The sequence below is a fragment of the Cololabis saira genome, chromosome 9 (assembly GCF_033807715.1).
Source record: "Cololabis saira isolate AMF1-May2022 chromosome 9, fColSai1.1, whole genome shotgun sequence".
NCBI classification, from domain to species: Eukaryota; Metazoa; Chordata; class Actinopteri; order Beloniformes; family Belonidae; genus Cololabis; species Cololabis saira.
The window spans coordinates 25,543,036-25,567,768 of NC_084595.1; the positions used below are offsets into that span (position 1 = coordinate 25,543,036).

General features: G+C 41.0%; 1 protein-coding gene across 6 annotated transcripts in view; it reads left to right on the forward strand.

The window, feature by feature from the left end:
• The window catches only part of LOC133450384 (multiple C2 and transmembrane domain-containing protein 1-like), a 147,218-nt gene that overhangs the window by 39,201 nt on the left and 83,284 nt on the right, over positions 1-24,733 (forward strand). For all 6 annotated transcript variants that reach the window (XM_061728951.1, XM_061728953.1, XM_061728954.1 and 3 more), the window contains exon 2: positions 14,357-14,477. In XM_061728951.1, the coding sequence (XP_061584935.1) occupies positions 14,357-14,477 (121 nt within the window). The remainder of the gene's footprint in view (positions 1-14,356; positions 14,478-24,733) is intronic.

Here is a 24,733-nt window from a genome sequence, read left to right on the forward strand (position 1 = left end):
TCAAACTTCAAAGCTGTGAGTCACATTGCATTTATGTGGTGGGAAAATTGCTTTTTCATGATTATAGTGCAACCTCACACCAGGCTTTCGCTTCTGCTCCACCCACCATGCGATTATGATAAAAGATAGAGTCGCCTAAGTGTCTGACAAATGGGATTCTAGTAAGTGGGAATGATGAGTGAGGCATCTACTTCTCAATACGGCAGAAAACAAAACACAGAGAAACAGAATTGAAAGTCTACTGTCACAGAGAAATCTTTGAGGTGGAAGACCCGAACTGTATCGTTCCAAGCTGTTGGCTCCTGCCACAGAAATGCTAAAACAAGTCTCTGAGCTGTCTCTGACGAAGTCTCTGAGCTGAATAAAGTTAATCATAGTGAAAGGAATGCAACATCTCAACCAACAATCCCAACTGCAAAAAACCTAGTAGTTTAAGTAATTAGCAAGAAAAAAAATACATTATCATAACCTCATATGGTGCGTCTAAATTATCATATACTGGGCTTTCACCTAAGAGTGGTATGTTATAGACATTTTAGCTTAGTTTTAGATTAATTAATTAACTGATATTTAGTTTTTTACCCATGTTTGTTTACCACAAAGTTTGGTTTATTCTTTATTTTTAACCCATTACTTTTTCTAAATATGGTAAAGCTGTAATATTAAAGCTGGCATTGATATGCTTCACCAAAGCACAGCTGTGTGGTGTCTCTTAAGGTTGATTTCATCTTTTGTTGCAGTTCCTTTTGCTTTAAAAGTTAGACTGAAGCACAGTTGCAGTATTTTTCGCCACCATTTTTCACACCTGCTTCATCCTATTTAGAGTCCGGGGGCTGGAACCCACCTCAGCTGTCATAGAGCATGAGGCGGGGGGCATCCTGGAGCGATTACCTATCCATCATAGCACCGAGAGCAGACAAAGGTGGCAGATGTATTTTGCTCCTAGTAACATTAATAAACGCAACAATTCATCCTTAAATAGCAATTTACCAAGCAGCATTTTACAAAATCTTTGTTACTCACTTCTTTGTTTTCCATTTATTGACTACCAGGTCTTACTGAGTTTTTTTTTGGTGATCAATAGTGAATGGTGACCTCTTGAAGCACCAGTTTGACTGTTAAATCATGTTTCAGCATCAGGATTATGAAAAGAGAGAAGAAAAAAATATTTATATCCAGACCAGTAGAAAAGGATGGGCCTGTGTTACATGATTTTGACAAAATGGTGAGGTTCCTCGTTCCTATGAAGTCTGGCAGCTACTGTATTGACCAGGTTAGCTACAAGCATTTAAATTGTCACCTGTTCTCTTATATAAGGCAGTTGAATTATTTGTGAAATAGGGGGAAGTGGGAGTGTACAGACAGATCGAATCTGGAGATTCATTATCTAAAGGTACTAGAAAGTGAAGAAGCTTGCTCTTTGTGCAGCGAACTAAGAGGTCATTATCGAAAAAAGAACTCACTAAAGAAACCTCATTATCAAGTCCTGTGGCTGTTGGATGTCTGCTGTTCTGCTGCTGTGCACTGTCAAATTATACAGTACACTTCCTGGCTGCATGTTGTTTGCAGAAGTGAGGCTCAGTGATGGTCCTGAAAGTGGGGCATGTAATGACGTAGCTGATTTTGGTATGGTGTTTTTTTTTCATGGTTTTGTGATTAAAAATACAGATAAATATGTTAATACAATGAATATAGTTAGGTTTAAATATTGAAATAAATGTCCCCCATACATTCAAGAGGAAATGTGGTTCGATGCTGAAACAAGTCAGGTGGTCTCATTGAAGGAGGGAGAGCAGTGGAGACGGCGAGTGGGAGTTAGATGATTCTAATGGGACCAGGCAGCATAATATGGCAGCTATTAACTTGTTACTGATGAAATGATGAGTCAAAGTTGCTGACATCTTTACCATGTATGACTTAGGCTGGCTCGAACTGCGTCTGATTCAGCAGTGCTGCGATTAAGTGTTGATGTTTGGTGAGTTTACTTTGTCATTCATGGAGAACTGAGTTTTTTTAAGAGGCGTCGACTGCGGGAACGTTTAAACTTAGAGGGTAATGACCATGTCTTACTTTTGTGTTCCCTACTCTTTTTTTGTTGCTTAACATGATAGTTGCTGTGGACAATTGCTTCTTTGTCAAAGATTTGATTTCTGTTTTTTTTTTTTTAATGCAGGGTTTATTGACTATGGTACCTTCAAAATATATAAGGATAAGACTCTTCACAAGCTCAGTATTGCCTTTGTTCTAGGTTTTACTTTGATTTGAACTCATTAGACGTGTCAGGCTGGTCCGACACAAAAACAGTGGAAGGGTTTGAAGATTCACTACATACAGCTGGAAACAACCAGAGTCTCCTTCCACACAACTGCCCTCCTCCTCATGTGCTATAATTAGAGTGAGTACAAAAAAGACACATTTCTAGCAATTCAATAGGCCTCACTGGCAGACCTCAAGAGCCTTCTCATACAGTATGTAAGAGAAGCTATGTTGCTCACACATACACTGTATGTGTGCATATACACACTGTATGTGTGCACACACACGCTTATTATTGGAAATGAAAAGCACTGACCTGAAGGAAGAGGAGTGCAGCTCTGATCCATACAGATTTAAATAACATTTAAAGGAGCAATGTGTAATAAAAAGCCAATCCATCCATCCATCCATCCATCCATCCATTTTCCACCGCTTATCCATTCCCGGGTCGCGGGGGCAGCAGTCTCAGCAGAGATGCCCAGACTTCGGCTGCGTCCCAATACTCCCCCTCGCCCTCGTTTTCTTCACTAACCCTAACTTTTGCGCATTCCCGTGAAGGTAGTGGTGTCCCAATTCCTCTTTTCACCTAGGGGGAGGGGGCATAACGAGGGCTAGGGGCTGAGAATAGCCCCTTCAAATCGAGGGATTTCAGATGCTCACTTGGCGACCGAGGGGGTATGAAAATTTCCCAGAATGCTTTTGCCGTAGGCTCTGCGTCGATTTGACTCGCAGACCGAAGGCAAACAGGCAGACTCGTCTCAGAGAAATACAGAGAAATAATCCTGTGACTCGTCAGATTTGTTTTGGATGTTTCTGATATAATGGTCTTCAGAAACCACAAAGTAATCCAGCTGTTATCTGGGTAATTTACACACTTTCAGATAAAGTTGCGGAAGATCACGCCAGAATAAAGGGATTTATGGTTCCGCGTTACACCAACGCAGACCTTACGGCGTAGGTTACGTAACCTACGCCGTAAGGTCTGCGTCGATGTACGCGGCGACGCGCGCCGTCCCCTACGCCGTAGGCTCTGCGTCGATTTAACACGGACCCAAACTCCGGAGCCGGCAGACAGAAATCTCAAAATTTCGGAGCAAATTTCTTAACAGAGGTAGCTACAACTGTTAGATTTCATCTATTAAACCAACATCTTCCTAAATGATTTATTTCAGCCAGCGTAATTCTCAACAGAGCTGCGTCCCGGGAGGGAGTTTCTCTCCCGGGACGACGAAGCAGCTTGACCCGGCGGACACGTCTGTTTTCGGGCTGTGAGCTGAGGTTGCTCCCCGGGGCCGGCGGCTCTTCTCATCTCCGAAAACATCGGGTCAAATTTCTTAACAGGCGTTATTTGGATAAACTGAGCCCCAGTTGCGGATCTTAAGGTTACCTTTATGCCTGAGTCATTACTCAAAGTTCATGACCATAGGTGAGGGTAGGTGCGTAGATTGAACGGTAAATCGAGAGCTTCACCTTTCGGCTCAGCTCTTTCTTCACCACGACGGCCCCGGTATACCGACCGCATAACTGCGGATGCTGCACCAATCCGTCTGTCAATCTCACGCTCCATATTTCCCTCACTCGTGAATAAAACCCCAATATACTTGAAATCTTCCACCTGAGGCAGGACTTCTCCACCCACCCGGAGAAGGCATGCCACCCTTTCCCAGTGGAGAACCATGGCCTCGGTTTTAGAGGTGCTGATTCTCATCCCTGCAGCGTTGCACTCGGCCTTAAACCGCTGAAAATCAAAACCCCAAATCTGAGAATCAAAACACAGAATATGTAACCAATAAATTAAATTCTCTAAGTGGGAGTTAGACTTCTCACCATCTCCGTTTGGGAACAGTCTTTCTCAGGTGCGCGTTTTCTTTTTACGGTTACAGTTCTGAAATAGGTGTCAACTCAATCTGCTGCTGGCAGGTAGAACATATTCGAGATCAATAGATTTGGTGTTGATTTGACGCCATAGTAATTTGACTTGCTCTACCATCAAAAATGTTTAGCATAACAAAAATCAGCAGTTTACTTACCAAATTAAAAGCAATGTTTCACATTCAGCATCAAGCTTCATGTCTTTGCTGTCCATTAGTTGTTTCCAACATGGGAAAGCACTGCTGATATTTACTCTGGGGTAAGCCCTGCTTTTTTCTGTGAACAAGGCTTCTTTCCTGTACCAGGTGGTCGTGATGGTGGAAAGTTCTCTTCTCAAGAGCATCAACCATTCTTACTGTTTCTGTTTACCTATCCCAAGATGTTAACTTGGGGGCATTACCTACATAACTGACAAAAAATCCAAGTATGCCCACAAACCATACTTCTTCTTTGTGTCATCATTTTGTACTGAGGCCACTATGTCGCTCGCTACAGCCACACATGACATAAACTGGTATTACAAGAATGTATGGCCCAAAGCTAGTTATTTAGCAGCCTAACTCTTTAGATCAGGGGTCACCAACTCCGGTCCTCGAGGGCCCCTATCCAGCATGTTTTAGGTGTCTCCCTGCATGAACACACCTGATTCTAATCAATGGTCGTCATTAACTTGTCATCAAGGTCTGGACAGTTCTGTTGTTGACACAGCTCCTTGTATCATGGTGTGCGTGTTTTAGATGTGTCCCTTTTTTTATCAAACCGAGATACAAGGAGCTTGGTCATCAACAGAACCATCCAGACTTTGATGGCAAGGTGGTGATGACCTTTAATTAGAATCAGGGGTGTTGATGCAGGGAAATAACTAAAACATGCAGGACACCGGCCCTCGAGTACTGGACTCCGACACCCCTGATCTAAAACATGCTGGATAGGGGCCCTCGAGGACCGGAGTTGGTGACCCCTGCTCTAGATATCTCAGCAGCCAAATATATAGTCATTTTTCGGAAATGACTTATTTCTTTTCACTCTCGCTTTTTCTTTGGTTATTTTTTGGTTATTTTTTGGATTTAACCTTCAATCTTACTGTGCATTCACACTGAAAGCATCAAAAATCAGCTGTGGTTGCTCAGGACACCTGCATCGCGCCGCTTGCCGACGCCAGCAGACGCCAGCAGACGCTTGCAGTAGGTGGGGTTTTCAAGCTGTGCTGCAGAACTGGAGCAAAAAAAGTGTATATAGCCCACAAATATCTATATACTATATAGCGTTTCATCTTTAACCATGGATCACACTTTGGCCTTCTTTATATTTCAGGGTTATTTCGAGTGAGTTTGATGCTCTCCTTAACAAGGTTCGTCCGCGGATCAACAGCAACTGTCGGCGAGCCATTGCTTCTGGTGAATGGCTGCAGTCTGTCTGCTGATAGCAACTACACACATACACTGGGTAGTAGCAAATTAGTTCATATTGTTTGAACTGTGTTTTGTGATTAATAAGCAGGGTTTTTAATGATTTTGCATTGGACCGATGTAGCAAATTAAATTAAGACCATACAGCTCCTCAAGCATCAGTTATGTGTTTCCCATGAGCAGAGTTCAGGTAAAAACGGCAGTCAAATCAGCATAAACGTCATTTTGCTGGATGAAATAGATGAATTCCTGATAAAATAAGTTTGTGTGTGCATAGCTATGCTCATGTATGCATGTGAATAAGTTTGTGTGTACATGAAAGTACAATGTGCAATAAGGGCTTCAGGCTTTGGGAATCCCGGTCTGTGATTGGACGCTGCCTCAGTGTCGGCGCTGCTCATTTGCATAAACTTGAGATTCTCTCAACTTCAAATTGACTCCCTGGACGGCTCCGACGCCTCCGACGCCTCTTGCGGCGAGCTTTCATAAAAAAAGGAATGGCAGCCGGATGCTTTTGGTGTGAATGCACGGTTACACATTGCATTTTTTAAAACTAATGCTAATGCTCTGTGATATAGTGCATATAAAGTACTTCACATTTTTTCAGTGTTTTGTGTGTTTATCCTGTTGTATTTTCTTGCTTTAATATCATTTCGTTGTTACGGTGAACAGTGTTTTTTTTTCACCATTTTTGCAGTGGGAGATCAGATTGTTTTGTTTCATTAACATGTGGCCAGACCACAGTATAACTCACTAAAATGCATCATAGTCTTAGATTGTGCATTTGATATTTCTTCGTTAGAGTAAAAACTGTGTGGAATTACTTAGACTGTTCAATAAAATTGCCCCACTCTCATTGTGAGATTATTGTAGTTATATATAAGAGCCACATCAGATATGAGAGTATTACGATGTGGTCAATGTATAGCAGCATAGTTTAACACTTAACTGAGATTCCAGCTGGCCGTATAGTATATGTAGTACAAGTATATGATTTTCAAGAGCTCTTGGTTAAGACAGCGCCATCAAAATTAATTAAAGTGCCTTGCTGTATTAATGGAGACTGAGTTAGTTAAAGCTGATCTGAAAAGGCAAAATCAAAAATCTGTAAGACTCAAATTAAAACATTGTGCCAAATGAGCATGTAATGAGCTGGAATAGACTCCAGCAGAGCCCCGTGATTCTGTATAGCAGAATTTTTAACACTGGTCCTCGGGGCTCACTATCCTACATGTTTTATATGTCAGCACACCCTGATGCAAGTGGCTGTATCATTGACAGACTAGTGCAGACCTTGATGGCATGGTGATAACCAATAATTTGAATCAGGTGTTGAGGCAGGGAGACCCCGAGCACCAGGTTTAAGAAACCCTACTGTATAGGATTAGGCGGGCATAGAAAAATGAATTATGACTCTATATTAATCATTATTAGTTGTCATTCAATCCCTCTGTCGTAACCTAATTATTTTAGGTTTGACAAACTGCAGATTACACTTGAGTGACCCTCTTGATTTAGGATCACACAACAGACAATAATCTAGTTGCGTTTACTCAAAAAGGCTGTGCAGCTGCTTGGCTTCGTTTTTAAAGTTTTCTCAACTTTTCTTTTTTTAGAGTGTTAGCATGGAAGAGGCTCATTTTCAAGAAACACAATATTTTGATTTGTTTGAAGTGGGGTTGTGCGAAGTACCTATGAGTAGTTAGCGTCTTAGCTGTAGTTGTAGTTTCAGTTGGACATCACGAATGAACCATGTTATGTCACTGTCTAAATGTTCTAATTACTCATAAGTACTTCCCACAAACCAACCTTAGACAGCCAGAAATAACCTTTTAAATAGGGGAGGACAAATATTTTTTTTTTGGTAGCAGAAAGTGGCATCTTCCTAACTGAAGAGCGACCATAAAGTGCTTGTTAATGAGAGCAGAAATAGGTTATTGTTATGCAGGAACTGAGGTGCAGAGCCTGGAAATTACCTGTCATTGCTTTGAGAAACGAGAGTCTGGCTCAGTGCAGCGCCCAGGGCTAACCACAGGCTTCTTTCTCCGTTAAGACACTACTGTTTTGACATGCAATCCAGAATAAGAAAGATATAACTTTGGTTGATGCTCAAAAAGCAAATTTTGTTTTACAGCGTTGTTATGTGCAGCTTATATTTTTAACGCAGGGTGGAAACTTTCATATTACTTAAAAAAATGTTTTTATTTATTTATTTTTTGCCAGGTTTCAATTAAATATGTAGAGCAATGCCTTATTTTTTAGATATGAAGCAATAATACAGCACTTACAAATGAGCTTCTAAAATCAAAGGAGATAAGACGGGAAACTGGATGATGATAAAAACCAGTTCCACTTACAAAATCTGATTTCCTGTTTAACTTCATGAAAACGGACAGCTGGTACCACATGTTCAAAAGAATTGCACATAATATACAGTATCGAGGATGGAAAGGCATGGCAAACAGTATATTTCTGTATGTCTTCTGTTTAGTCGTTCTTATTGAGTACAGATATGCTAGCATTTTTAAAGCTGTGCTTCTACAGGGATCCCATCTGCAGATTCTGAATAAACCACTCTCATAAAAGAGAAGTTATCATCCTCTGATCATATTGTTATCAAATGCAAACACTGAGTTAAACAACAGAGGGTGGAGAGGGATGCAGTCAGAGTCTTGATGCCATCTGAGCGTAGGGAACCGTTACATGATAATCTGTTCCAAGTGAGTTGGCTGACATTCGTGGTCATGTTCATCCAGAGTCAGGGGAGCACTCTTGTCAGCAAGTGGAAATTGGTGGTGTGTGAGTGCATCCCTGGAGAAGAGCCACCAGTGTCTGTTCACTTTCAAAGCTTGAAATGAATGGAAGACTATCAGCAGACAAATTACACTCATGGTCTATTGTTTTCCATATTGTTATCTGAGTCTTATTTCGACTTAATTACGAAAATACTGTGTTAAATTCATTGGGGACTGGGTATTTAACATTAAATAATACAACCTGTCGCGGTCCCGGTCCCGGTCCCGGTCCCGGTCGCGGAACACTGGACCAGCTCTACACCCTTTGCAGGGTGCTCGAGGGTTCATGGGAATTTGCCCAACTAGTCTACATGTGTTTTGTGGATCTGGAGAAGGCATTTGACCGTGTCCCTCGTGCCATTCTGTGGGGGTTGCTCGGTGAGTATGGAGTCCGGGGCCCTCTACTAAGGGCTGTCCGGTCTCTATATGATCGGAGCAGGAGCATTGCCGGCAGTAGATCAGATTTGTTCCCGGTGCATGTTGGACTCCGGCAGGGCTGCCCTTTGTCACCGGTCCTGTTCATAATTTTTATGGACAGGATTTCTAGGCGCAGCCAGGGGCCGGAGGGGTTCCGGTTTGGGAACCTCAGGATTTCATCTCTGCTCTTTGCAGATGATGTTGTCCTGTTGGCTTCATCGGACCGGGACCTTCAGCATGTGCTGGGGCGGTTTGAGGCCCAGTGCGACGCGGCAGGGATGACAATCAGCACCTCCAAAACCGAGGCCATGGTTCTCCATTGGGAAAGGGTGGCATGCCTTCTCCGGGTGGGTGGAGAAGTCCTGCCTCAGGTGGAGGAGTTTAAGTATCTCGGGGTCTTGTTCACAAGTGAGGGAACGATGGAGCGTGAGATTGACAGACGGATCGGTGCAGCGTCCGCAGTTATGCGGTCGATGTACCGGACTGTCGTAGTGAAGAAGGAGCTGAGTCGAAAGGCGAAGCTCTCGATTTACCGGTCAATCTACGCACCTACCCTCACCTATGATCATGAACTTTGGGTAGTGACCGAAAGGACAAGATCGCGGATACAAGCGGCCGAGATGAGTTTCCTCCGCAGGGTGGCTGGACGCTCCCTTAGAGATCCAGGCATGTCCCACCGGGAGGAGACCCCGGGGAAGACCCAGGACACGCTGGAGCTCTCGGCTGGCCTGGGAACGCCTCGGACTCCCCTCGGAAGAGCTGGAGGAAGTGTCTGGGGTGAAGGAAGTCTGGGCATCCCTGTTGAGGCTGCTGCCCCCGCGACCGGGGAACGGATAAGCGGAAGAAGATGGATGGATGGATGGATAATACAACCGGCCACTCGATATTGCCTTTTTTTGTACTTTCTTTGTGCTACTATAACTACTGCTGTTATACAAAATGCAGTGGAATTATGTGTGTGTACCTGTGGGAGTTTTGCTGTAAAGTGTAACATGATTAAGGAACAAGAAACATCAATAGAATTAAAGCTCAACTTAAGCACGTCAATATATCTGCATAATCCACTCCTAACCCTTTTATACCCTCTCACTTTGACTTTTAGCAGTTTACATTACATATGGTGTCCCACTGGAATCTTTTGGATTGCTCACGCTACAAATGATGGAGGGATGGAATAGTTGGAATTCTATGTTAAAGCCCATTTATCCAATTAAAGTAGTAGAAGAAAATGGGCGTGGTATAAAGTAATATTTTGGAAGAGTTAAGATTCAGTTTACTTTCCAGGGATTATTCTGTGTAAGTAGATCAATGTCTCTCCTCAATCAGTGCCTAAGGAGGGAGCTCATTTTTGCAATTATATTATACCTGTTGATGTTACTTATTCATGGGATTTTACACACACATGCTCGCACACAAACCATTTTTTCAGTAAGTTAGAGATGTATTTATGTATAGTATTCCCTACACTCTCCACAAGGAGTTTTGGTTAAAACAATCTCTAAACTTATTCAGAAACCCCCGAACAGAATCATGCAATCTTGCATTTTTCTTTTGTTTAATTCCTGTATTACAACAGGAGACTTGCATTGGAAAGAAATGGCAGGTCAGATACACCGGGAGGTTTTTATTTAAATCTCTTTCAGATTCAACGTTTCATAAAACACAGAGCAGGTGGAGGGGGTGGACCTTGGCTGCGTTCCCTTCCTTTCCTTTCTTTTCAATTTTTCCCCTTCTCTCTGTAAGTGCGTGTAGTCTGTGTGTAGTAGTCCACGTGTGTCTCTCCCGATGGAGGCATCAATATTTAAAGGTGAGGGCTGAAGTCAACTCTACTCAGGGGAAAGGATGGAGATGGATTTTTTCCTTTCAGTCTGTCCCAAAGGACAAACCTGAGTCAGTGAAAAGCCTGGTTCAGACCCAGAATCTATGTGTTTGTGTGTATATCTCTTATTACTTGGAGGAACCCATGGCCTATGTGGTGTAGTGGTCTTTTGGCAATTTGGTGGGTCAATCTCCAGCCTCTCCACATGTTGAAGCATCATTGGGCAAAAACACTGATCCCTCACTGATTCATTGGTGTGTAACTGCAGCGAAAAAGACTGCATACTAGTTATAGAGGGAATTATAGTATTTGTGTGAATTAGTGTATAAGAAATACATTGTAAAAAAACTTTGTAGAGCACTGGAGCAAAAAACAACAACAAAAATAAAACATTTTAGTTAAGGGAACTTGCTTTGTTTTTCTGTGGTATTTTAATATTTGAATCTTGGTTGTATGTCTGTTTGATGTATTTGCTTGTTTTATCCAAGACGTATTATATCAATCATACTGCAGTTAATTTAAACAACTGTGTTTTAGCAAGTCAGTTTTCAAATCCTATACTCAATAGTGGTTCATATGTTTATGTGACTTTTTTTTAAAATTTATTTCCAAGACGAAAGTGCTTAATGTTATCTGTCTAGCCACACACACACACACACACACACACACACACACACACACACACACACACACACACACACACACACACACACACACACACACACACACACACACACACACACACACACACACACACACACACACAGGTGATTACACTGACTTTCATGCTGCTGACCAATCAAAAACCCTGCCAATCCCTGAATTGTTCACGTTTGTCCTCCTGGCTTTTGCTGAGTTGGTCCACCTGTCTCTCTCCACCTCTTCACTGTTAAAAAAAATGAATACAATTAATTGTCATCTATATTTTGTATTCAAACATTTACCCAGTATTATATTCTAGTGAAGAGACAGTGCTGCACCATCATGCTCCACTATGATGTTGTTGGTAAGCATGGCCTGTGCTTTTGTAGTGCATGTAGAACAAGAATAACTCTGATCAAAAACCTTTTTGTCATTTGATTCAGAAATAAAAAAAAAAAAAAACAGATCTCTTTTTGACCACAATGTCAATCAAAAGCAAGTAGAAAGTGGGTATCTTTGGATTTTGCATCTTTTTAGGGATGAAGGATCTGGACCTGAGACAGTTCACATTAATTGTGTGTAAAATAAAAGTCAAGATTAGTCAGGTTATTATACAGGGTGTAAGGACAAATATTTCCATGGATAGTAAACACTTACCCAGTGTATCATATGGTCAGAATGCCTTGCGGTTGTGTGGACATTATGACCAGAATCACGGATAAATTCAGTTTGGCATATCTGATATTACATAAACATTTATACTTGGTTTTCTTTTTGGAAAAGAACTGGTGTCACTATGGGCAGACAAAGCAAGTCAAAGTACCCTAAAAACTTGAAATTTATGTGAAAAAACCCAACAAAACAAACCCAGCAACCTTTATTCTGTTTTAAAGGTATAGTCTGTGATCGTATTCAAAAACATTTATTGTTATACTGGGTGAAATGGTCCTTCCATCCTGAGAGTAGCCAGTGAATAATGTGTTCAGAAAAAGGAAAGAAAAAAGTCCGACCTCTCTGACAGCTTTAATCCTGTAAAAACTCTGACCAATCTGTTTTTTGCGCACCGAATGAAACGGATTGGTCAGAGGACCAGATGATTGGCAGGGGGGAAAGAACCAATCAGATGCCTTCATTTTAAGTCCCGCCCACGCCCCCCTCCGTCCCATGCACGCACTCGTCACGTCAAAAATCTTGTCAGAAAACTTCACACACTGGAGTCACGTTTGCGGAAGAATGGCGCAGAAAACAAGAAAACACAGCCAAAAATACCACCTCCCCAGTATGGGGTCCGTGGGGATGGAGGCGTCTCCATCCCGGCGAGGGCGGAGAGCGCTGGTACGGGTGGCGGTGCGCTGTGGTGCTGTGCAGGCTCTGTTGCCGCGGCTACGCCGTAGGGTACGCCGTAGCCTACGGCGTAGGGTACGCGGCGACGCGCACCATTCTGCGTTGGTGTAAAGCGGAACCATAAATCAGCCTTCAGTGTGTGTGCTGTTCTGAACTGTTGTGCTCATTTTGCTGGGACGTCAGGTCCCTCCGCCGAGACACAACTTTTGCGGTATGCGTTCATTGTTGTGTCTAAAAATGATGCGCAGTGCCCACCCAATCAGAAACGGTGCAGATATTCTGTGATATTTTTTTATATTTATAAAAATTATAAAAAAATGAAGGATCCCCATAACTTTGATTGGGTGGGCAGGACGCACGATTGGGTGGGCACAGCCCACCCCTCCCCCCCCCTAAAACCAGCCTCGCTTACAGGTGAATGAGACATGGGGTAGTTTTGTTGAAAATGTGCTGTCCAAAATGTCCTGGAAAACTCGACTCCTGCAAATGCGCGTTCCCCAAAGTTTGTGGGGGCTTGGCTTTGGACGGAGCACTGACGGGAGGGGGAGGAGGGGGTGGGGCTTCGAGGAGGTGCCACTTTCAAATCTTACTAGCTCTCCAACATCAAGGACTATACCTTTAATCTCTTTACTTCATGTACAATTTCATTTTTGTAAAAGGCAGAACCAAATTTTATATATATATATATATATATATATATATATATATATATATATATATATATATATATATATATATATATATATATATATATGTATATATATATATATATAATGTATACGGTCTGAATACTTAAGTTGTTTCCATCGACTTTCATAAACACAAAGAGTAAGAGTATAGAAAAAAAACAACCTGTTTTTACTGTGAGTAGTGTGTTTGAGGACAATCACAGTCTCTTGAGATTAAAAGCATTGTCTACAATTACAGAAAATGCTATGACAGTTTCATTATTAGGAGTGCATTTTTTGTTGATTGGCAGTTTTCTCTGGGATCTTCTTTCTGCTCGTTACCATTTGCATCATTACCTTTTTTAACTCCCTTCCTAAGAGGATTTGCTTATATGCCGTAGCCTTGTTAGTGTCTTCGAAGTCTCCCGGTGGTCCTCTAGCTTTTTTTCATACTCTTTTGTTGTTATTATTAGCCACATAGTTCGATAGCTGGGGTGACATGACAGGAGCGCCCATGCACTGGTAGTCTAATGAAAGATAAATATACTGTGGTGGAATTACACGTGTAAATGTCGAGTAAGAAAGTGTATTGTTGTGAGTCTCTTGTCTTCTCTACTTCATGAGCTTGCATGTAAATGAGGTCCAAACTAGAGAAGACCCTGCTTGTTGTTCTCATGCTCAGATGTTTTCTGAGGAGCCTGTTTGGAGTGGCTAGTTATTAGTATATATAATGATACGTGTGTAATAAGATAAGATAAGATAATCCTTTAATAGTCCCACAGAGGGGAAATTTGCAGTTTACAGCAGCAAAGGGGATAGTGCAAAAACAAGAGGCATCAATAGAAAAGTAATAACACAGTAATAATAACACACTATAAACAGTAAACTGGTATGAGTAAAACGTGATTTTTCTTCTCCTTTTAGCAGTGTGTAGGTTGTAGTAGCATCAGTATATGCAAAATATCCTTTTTCCTCTCTTTTTCTAAACATATCATTCTTTTTCTTTCGTGACACTTTTCTTTCTTTCTCCCATGTCCCCTTTGAAATGTAATTCTTGAGTAATGTGGACAGCCCACATATGTCTTTAACCTGCCTTGATAACTTCTATAACGGGTGAACTTCTTATTTTCACAGGGCATCAACATAGTGGGGCCGAGTAATGCTGAGTCCCTGCCTCAGCCCTCCTGTCCAGCCATGTACCAGATGGATATCATCCTAAAGAAAGGAAAAAACCTCGCCATTCGAGATCGAACAGGTATGTCATCCATTTGTTTTCCTCTTAACGCACTGTATTGAGGTCAATGTAGAGTGATACTGTGAAGAGCTTTCTCAAGCCTCTATCCCACCAAATGAAAGCAGCCCCATTCTTGTTTATTCGCTGTCTCTAAATCACATTTCTACTGGTTCAGATTGAGTAACACCCAGAATGCTAATGTAATCCAAGAACTTTTTGTATTTTATCTTATTGTCAATAACACAAAAAGACTTAAACCAAGTATCAACTGGTAACACATACAAATATTGGCTGTGTGACTAAATTAACCTAATTCCAAAATAATCTTATTTCTCTAACATAGAGCTCAATAGCTGTGAAAAAAGAACAAACCTGAGGAAAAAGACTCACATAAACTCAGGCTGTTTGAAATATAATCTACATTTCTCAAATGACCTTTACCATGAACAAAATCACACGTTTGAGATTATGTCGTGACCTAGGGCCTTACAAAAGTAACTCACCAGAGAAAGAGAAACTGATGGATCATTCTGTGAAACAGTTTCTCAGTTTCATCTTCTTCTTTTTTGGGGGTTAAAGTAACTGATTGAGCGGTGTGGCTCAGTAATGGAGTTCCTTTGTTGAGTAGCTCTGGGCTGAAATGCAGGAGACCAGGGAGGCAGGAGTACATGCTTAATTCCATTTCCAGCAAAGAAAATCAAAAACTGTGGGGAAAAAAAAGCCATAATGTAGCAGGATATCGGAACCCATAAACAAAATACAAATGGGAGCAGCGCCAGAAACACAGGAGGAGGCATGTCCAGCTGTTCTCTATTTCTCTGACCACTTTTTTTTTATGTGGTTATTTTTTTCTCGCTTAAACGCCACTGTCAGGTAACCTGCTGGGCTGAGTCTAATCTGGGTCTAATCGTCCCCATGCAGGAACTGATTTCCTCCTCTGTAGGACTCTACAGAGCCATTCTTGCACCAATTCGTGTTGCCAATTCAAGCAGCACTGATTTTACTTATTTCACTCCTTTTACATCTGTCTCACCACCTCCCAGGGCGATAAACCCGTGGAATTGAAGCAAATGTTATATCGTTGTGCCTCCTGGGCCATTCATACAGTGCAGCAGGAAGTAATAGAGGTAATACGAGGCTAAATGAATGTGTGAATGGGGCTTGACTTGCATACTCTATCCAATAATTCAATGAGACTCCAGAGGAAGGTGGTCACAGCAGTTATTTGATAAGCTTTTAGTTATGCTGTATAGGAAAGTCACTTTTAAAGGAGCATGAGGCAAGATTGAGGCAGGATTTATGAAAAAAATTCGTATACGTTTTAAGTTTTCTAGTAATAATGTCAGATGAAGCGTTCCAAACCAAAACGAATGAGCCCTCTAGTGCCGTGATTCCCAACCCCCGGTCCCCGGACCGGTACCGGTCCGTAGAGCCGTTACTACCGGGCCGTGAAATGGCTTGTGTTCCGATCATAATTAGGGCTGCAACGATTCGTCGACGTTGTCGACAAAAAAGCGATAATCAAAATTGTCGGCAATTGTCACCAGACGTTTTTTTTCCCAATGGAGTGAGGCATCTCACTTCACTTCACCCAATACAATCTCTGCGAGAGCCGCGCTGCAGGACGTCTCAGCGCAGCCTTTTTTTTTTGCGTCCCAGCGCAGCTGCGGGTAACAAAACTTCAAATGTTTGGGAGCATTTTAGCCTGGATATGGCGAATAAAAGAAGACTTGCAAGTAGGGTTGCCACCCGTCCCGTAAAATACGGAATTGTCCTTTATTTGAGAAAAAAATGTTGCGTCCCGTATTGAACTAATACGGGACGCGATTTGTCCCGTGTTTTCATACACACGTCTGTCACACACACATCAACACTAAATTGATCAATAATAACAAAATAAAACACAGGAAACATTAAGGCCAGCAAAATCTTTGTGGCGGGGCAACAGGACCTGCTGCGTCTGTGCCCAGATCTTTCTATGTGCCAGACAGCGCTGCGGGGAGGACTCGGGCTTCACTTCCAGGTAGGAGTTGGGAATTGGGAATTAAAAGTTCCGTATTGAACCAATACGGACATATATTATGCCAGGCCCGGTTCTACGATGGTGCATAAGCAAGCATTGCACCCTCAGTTTGTGTTTGCGTGCTCAGTTTAAAAGACGAAAAGAAAACTGACAATGCGCCCGCGTTAAGCCTGATTTATGGTTCCGCGTTAAATCGACGGCATGGCTACGGCGATGGGTACGCGTGCGACGTGCACCGTACGTTCGCGTCTCCACGTATCCTACCCCGTAAACTCTGCGTTGGTGCAACGCAGAACCATAAATCAGCCAGTGTCCGTCACTCATCTCCGTGCAGCAGTTTCTTGCACCAGCAAGATGCTGATCTCTGATTATGGATCACAGTTTGAAAACCCCAAATAAAAAATAAATTAGAGAATATTTTATGAAATCAATAAACAATTCCATCATCAAAATTATAACAAAGGTTCAAAATATCATGCTTTGCATGTAATAAGACTAGGTAATATACTGTATTAGTTTCACCTTTTAAGTTGAATTATTGAAATAGATTAACTTTTACACCAAATTCTAGTTGAATTATTGAAATAGATTAACTTTTACACCATATTCTAGTTGAATTATTGAAATAAGTTAACTTTTACACCATATTCTTCACCTGAAGCATTTTTTTGTCATATAATTTCATCCAAAACTTGTATAAATCGAAATGTGTTTCTTTAAGTGGCAGCCCTGTCATGGCTTGGCGGACAATAAGTTCTGGTACCCGACCGGACTGAACAGCGCAATGCACAGGTGCTGTATGCAGGTTAGGTACAGTCAGCTGCAGAGATGAGCGGACCTCAGCAAACCTCCATGAGCCGTTTCTTTACTGGTTGTTCGAGTAAAAGAAATGGTGATGAACAAGTGGAAAATCCTACCAAAAAGAAAAGCAAAAGCTTTAATCGCAAGTACGACATTATTTATATAAAATACGGATTTGTTGCAATTGGCGATTTGGAGGCGCCAAACCCACTATGTATTTTATGTGGAGAAACGCTCGGCAACGAAGCAATGAAGCCATCCAAGCTTCAAAGACACTTAAATACAAAACATCCTTCTCTCAAAGACAAACCAGTGGATTTTTTCGAAAGGAAAAAACGTGAGTTAGATTTGCAGAAGCAAGTTTTAAAGGCCACAACATCAGCTAACGTCGCTGCAACGAGGGCTTCATATCTCGTTGCTCACCGGATTGCAAAAGGTAAAAAGCCCTTTACAATTGGAGAGGAGCTAATACTGCCCGCTGCAAAAGACATCTGCCTCGAACTTTTGGGGGAAAAAGCAGCTGGCAAAATGTCGCAGCGGTCTGGCAATTGAAATAGGCTGTTATTTTCGTAAAATGAGTCGCCACCTGTTGGTGGATAAATATATGCACCTGAAACCATTGTAAAGTTAGTAAAACAATGATAGCCTGCATTTTAAAATGCATTGTTTTTTTCTAAAATGTTTATTAAAATTGACATAAATTGTCAACCGGTCCCTGAGCTTTTTGTTTATACTTCTGCTGGTCCTCGGCGCAAAAAAGGTTGGGAACCCCTGCTCTAGTGTATCTCTCCGTTGCCTTGAACAGGCTGTGTGCTGCAAAATGTGCTGCAATTCTGGACCCGAATTTCCCGCGCTGGGCTGCGGATGTGACGTCAAATGACGCTGCATGCGCGTTCTCCCCGTTCTCCCGTGCCGACTTCACTGTTGGCTGCAGTACCCCCGACTATGGAGGATTTTTTGTGCCAAAATTAAATAAATAAATACATCATTAATTAATTAAATTGGGAATGAAATATATCATTAATTAATTAAATGTGTCATTAATTAATTAAAATTAGAATGAAATATGTCATTAATTAATTAAAATACAATTCATTTTAAGTAAAAATATATATTTATTGTTTCAGCATTTAATTAATTAATGACACATTTAATTAATGATTTTGTGTTGCGTGAGAATCATGAAATGTAAAACTGCATTTAATTAATTAATGACACATTTAATTAATGATTTCGTGTTGCTGAATCATGAAATGTAAATGTAAAACTGTCAGTTTCACTCGTCAAACTCAGTGGGCGGGGCTAACGCGAATCCAGTGGAATCCACTGCTTTGGTCTGAAACTGGAGGTAGAAGAGGAGCCTTTCTAAACATGACAGCTGTGAGTTGCGTGTTGTAGAGAGTTGCGTGATGCAGCAGCAGGTATCTGCTGTGACGGATTCGCATTCATATCACATTTGGGCAGATGCGTGTCAGTCTGAACAGCTCCAAACACTCAGATCGGATATGACTGTCCCAGACGCTCCAAACCACCCGCCCATTTCCAGTTGTGGAGCTACTCATCCTTTCACAGAGAGCATGTACAATCTCTGATGTCACGTCAAAAACTATTATTTGTAGTTTAAGTGTTGCAAATTCACATTACAAATCATGTTTTAATAGCAGAAAAAAGACCGCATTTCCACGTACGGTGCGGGTCGCTGCGTACCCTACGCCGTAGGTCTGCGTTGGTGTAACGCGGAACCATAAATCAGCCTTCAGTCGCGCTGAGAGCCTGAACCTGCAGCCCGTCAGCCCCTCTCCTCCTAGGAGGAGAGGGGCTGCCAGTTGTTCATTTTGTTAACTCTGAGCTTTGTTGGTTGGTTTGTTAGTTTGCTGGTGGTTTTGTTCTGAACACATTTCTCTGTTTCTCATTTTGCTGGGAAGTCGGTTCATTGTTATGTCTAAAAATGATGCGCAGTGACGACCCAATCAGAAACGGTACAGATATTTTGGGATTTTTTTATTGATATAAAAAAAATACATGACTTCACACAATACACGCGCTGGGTGATGCCTCCGCTCCGACGTCGTTGCTACGGCAACCCGTCAGATAAGTCAATGATGTGGCCCAGTCTGAACAGAGCCAGATCCGATATGGACACATGTGGATTCGATTTGCCTTGACTTGATGTGCAGGGGAACCAATGAGGTGTTTGGAATCCGCCCACTGAGTTTGACGAGTGAAACTGACAGTTTTACATTTACATTTCATGATTCAGCAACACAAAATCATTAATTAAATGTGTCATTAATTAATTAAATGCAGTTTTACATTTCATGATTCACACGCAACACGAAATCATTAATTAAATGTGTCATTAATTAATTAAATGCTGAAACAATAAATATATATTTTTACTTAAAATGAATTGTATTTTAATTAATTAATGTCATATTTCATTCTAATTTTAATTAATTAATGACACATTTAATTAATTAATGATATATTTCATTCCCATTTTAATTAATTAATGATGTATTTATTTATTTAATTTTGGCACAAAAAATCCTCCATACCCGACGGCCGTCGGGTCTCATTTCTTAAAAGGAGCCTCATGCTCCTTTAAGGTAGTAAAGTATGTAAACTAGTAGTGATGATCCCCGTACCAGTGTGGTAAAAACACACAGTACGTTTACATGCACTAACAGAAAGTCTAATTGTTGCCTTAATCCAACCGATTTCGAATTTTTAAAAGCTATGTAGTCACCTTAGCCGGGCCGAACGGAGGCTCTTGAGATCGAGCTTTTAGTGCCAAATAATGCAGTCCTAATTCGAGTTATTCCGGCATGTACTCGCTGAACCGAGCTACTGACAGTCCCGGGACTCCCCCTTCCGGAAGTGACGAGCCGCGGGATCGGGAATAATAACAGTCACGGCATCACAACAACACGGTAACAGAAGAAGAAGAGAGAGACTTTGCTTGCATCTTACCTGCAACATGAACAGGCTTAGTATGTACGAAATTTACAGAGCTGCTGCATCATTTGCGTCTATTTTTTGCATGTTGTTGTCCTCCTTCGCGCCTGTTTACTAATTGTACCATGAGAATGCCAACGCGTACTGTAAGTGTGTGTGGCACTTTCTCTGAAACTACAGTTTAATCCTTAGCTAGATTGTTGCCAATAGCTTGATTTAGATGTGCATGTAACCGCACTGACAAACACAGCTTAACAAGGCGGTGGTGACAAAAAAGGACAGAGAAACAAAGAAAGTGAAATAAAAAATATCACAGAAAGAAAAATCCTTCAAATTAAAATAAAGCAACTCAACACATTTATTTTTTGTGTTTGTTTTATTTTTAATGATTTATTTCTGTGGGCACCTTTTTTTCTTGCAATTTGTATCCCTGCTCCTGTCTCCCTCTGAAATCCCTCTTGGTTTTGTTTAGGCTGTTTTTTTTTCACTTGGAGCAATGCATCTCCTGATTAATGATGATCATTAATTGTTGGCATCTTTATCTGATGCTATTTTCATACTTTCAGTTCACTCAGTATTTATCCTATTGTGAGAAGAAATATTATATCTGAGGCCAGAGTGTTTTTGTGAGTTTAATTGCCAGACAGACAGTTTCTGTCATCTTTCAGTTGGCATTTAATGCCTTTCAAAGTTGTAGGTCACCTGAAAACCAGAAAAGCCCCAGATCTCACCATGAGCTCTCACTGACAGTGTTTTGAGTTAGACTAGTTGAGGTCTCATTACTGGTTGTACCAGTCTCTATGACGACAGATCAGAATGAGCTGGACCGCTCCTTCCTTGTACATTTGGTCGACAGTCTGTCCACCCAGATAATGAGCTGGGCTGTACTAAGCTCACCTGTCTGGTCCTGAGCCGATCAGGGGAGCCCATTACAGAGAGAGGGAGAGACAAAGACACAGGGAAATGGCAGAAAAATGTAGTGAAATGAAAACAGTTGAAGCCACAACATCCTAATTATTACCAGTGTTGTGATACTGGATGTTTGGCACTCAGGAAAGACGCTTTTCTTTCTAAGCAGTTGTTAATGCTAAATTTGAACATGTAATAGTTGACAGCGTGGTCAGGACCAGTTTTTATCAGTTACGGGTTTTAACAAAAGAAAAAGCAATTCTTAAATCGTGCAGACTTGGAAAAAAACAGTCATGCTTTTATAAGCTCGAGAATTGATTATTGTAATGCTTTGTATGTTGGTGTCTCCAAGTATTCTCTTAGCCGTCTTCAGCTTGTTCAGAATGCTGCTGCACGCTTTTTAACTAATACTCGACGTCGCGAACACATCACCCCGGTTTTATTTGCTCTTCACTGGCTTCCTGTTTCTTTTAGAATTGATTTTAAAATGTTAATCTTTGCTTTTAAAGCCCTCAATGGGCATGCCCCTCTTTATTTATGTGAACAAGTGCATGTTCAGAACTCCACTAGAGGTCTACGGTCCTCAAATCAGCTCCTGCTGGAAGTCCCTAGAACCAGGACTAAACTCTGGGGTGATCGGGCCGTATTGGTAGCTGGACCCAGACTCTGGAATAAGCTGCCCCCAGAAACCATCACTGACTTTGGGGTTTTTAAATCCAAACTGAAAACCTGGTTATTTAGACTGGCTTTTAATACACAGTATTGATGTGAAATATTCTTCATTTCATTTTAATGGTTTCATTATGTCGTTTTTAAATTGTTTTGTTTTAATGTGGGTTTATTAGAAAGCACTTTGGTCACCCTGTGTGTTGTAAAGGGCTTTATAAATAAACATTGATTGATTGATTGATTGATAATAGTGTCATGACATTTCAATTTTACAGCCGTTCTAGTACAGTTGTAGTATAATCTGCTTCTGCTTCTTCAATCTGCATCAGTTTTACCCTTGGCATCATTGTGTCCCTCTGGGACCACTCCTGCCAGTCATGTTTTTCGTTTATTTCTTTGGTTTCACTTATGCACCAAACACACTGGATAGATTAATAATATCAGACAGATACATGGGTAGGGTGACAAAGTCAAATACCTGGTTAACATTTTGAAAATAAGAAACATGGTCTGGGTTTACAAACCCTAACACTCTCACACTGTTAAGAATCAATCTTTCTTATCTTGACACTGCACGTGAGTTTTCGATATGTAAAACAGATACAGGTGGGATAGTCTAAAATGTTCAGTGCGTGCACACTACTTGTTAAAGTTTTATAATGTCCCAATTTTTAGTTCTTTTTTAATTCAAATTTAAGCTGTTCAGGTTCAATGAATAGCTGAGCCTAGTTGGTCGGGGTTTCATCCTGCAGCAGCACAATGATCCAAAACACAAGTGAAACATGAAAACATGAAGTGCAGCTCAGTCTCCAGACTTAAACCCATCGAACAGCTTTGGGATGAACTGGACAGACCAGTGACGGAAAAGCAACCTACTTTTTTTGTCATGCATTCATGGGAAGAACTTCCTGAAGAATATTTGATTTGTCTTTTGGAAAGAATGACAAAGAATGAGTGAGTTCACCTTTTATCTCTGCCAAAGGAGGCTACTTTGAGGAGTCAAAAGTTTAGAATACACTTTGATTTATAAAGGTAAAAACTTTTATTTCTTAATTTTTAAAAATGTAAGTGGTAATGTCTTTTTCTGGAGTTTGGCTCGTCTCTCTTTATCTGGGATCAAAGCCATTTTGCTGGCGTTACATGAACCTGCAGATTATTAGACTGGTGGGTGAAATGTCCTGGCGGCCTGTGTATTTTATGGGGGTCTGGAACTTAGTCCAAATACAAAGATTCATACATTTTGAGTTTTACCGGGAATACAACAGTTTGTTGGGGATGTTTTGTTGGATGCATGAATTATCTGAGTGTGAGCTTTCAGAAACAGGATTAGCTACAATTTAGGGGGAAAAAACAGTTTGACAGAAGACAACATCTGTAAACAAACACGCAGTCCTGAGCTGAACACGATCCCACTGATTCCAGACTCAGCTCTTGATGTGTTTTGGATAGCTCTTTGCCAAGCTTCTGTTAGACGTGCTTCAGTGTTGTTTGGATCACCTTTCTATTTCTATTTTACATCCATAAATTAACAAAAACACCTACATGTAAATGCTGCACATATGTAGCTGAACCAGTTCTGATACCATTAGAATTTTCAAATATGATTCATATATAAAATGTAAGCCAATATGTAACCAAGTAGTCACGGCCCCCGTAAAAGCCTTTTGAGTTATTCAAAAATTTCTGCTGGGTTTAGATGTGCTGTCATTGTAGGTTTATGGGGGTTCATTGTTTAACGTAGAATAACAGTTGGACGGTGAATTTTGGTCGGAAACCTGTCGGTGTAGACACCAACAGGTCACAGTTAGGGACAGGTATGAGATTCTGACGGTGTGATAACCTTTGATTGTAGTGCAATTACAGCTCTAGAATATGTGTGCTTTAAATGTAATTACTTTCTTCCATTGAACAGAGTATATTTTATTTTTTAACAACATATATACTGCAACACTGCAGTAGTAGGTTCGCAAAATCAATATCTGAGTCTGGATCCAGCTGGAAGCTGCAGCATGTGCTTTGCATCACAGAAAATTATCATTGAGTGGTATGGATGCTCACATAAATTACTGTTATAATTATCCTTATAGCTCCTGATGTGAACGACCCTTAAGGTGAAGCTGCACAATGAGAGGAGATATACACTCTGTGCCAGCTTTACAGGGGAATGCACAGCATCAGATTATCTTGAAAAATGATATCTCTCTGATCTTCTATCCTCTAAAAAAATGGTAACGATTTAGATCAATTAAAAATCCCCATGAAAAGCCCGGTAAAGCTCCCTGCACTGTTCCTAAATCAATAATTCAATTTAATCACATTAATCTAAAAAGAACACACAGTTAGCTTCATTTATATTAGAAACCTTTAATCCTGCATAACATAATAAGCCTCTTTTACAATCCTTGACAGCAATTCAGTTTATTGTTCCAAGAAACTACCGTATGCAAGTACTGAAAACATTTACAATAATTTCTTTGTGCGCACACTTTAACAAGAATATTATAGGTATTATTTTTAATGGATGGATAAAAAATGCTCTGTATCCTGAAACTGTATACTAAATAGGGAGGAGAGCCTCACGACTTCTGCTTAGTTAGCTTCACTCTCCTCTGGAGCTAAATATTTCAGTCTCTCTCTTGCTGTTCTTGTACTCAACTCAGTTAGTGTCACTATTATCAATAACTCTTTCATTTTTGCACTTTCCTCCTTGATCCTCATCTAATTTTGTGTGTTCATAATCCTATTTGCAAATTTTTGTTCCCTTTTTTCCTGCTAGCAATGGTTACTGAGAGGGAAGAACAAATGTTGATCAACACTGGGGGCGGTGTGGGAAGAGATGGGTGCTCTAGCTATTAATCCATTCACTTCTATACTTGCCTCACATTATTTGTATTGGAAGAGGGCACTGGAACCTATA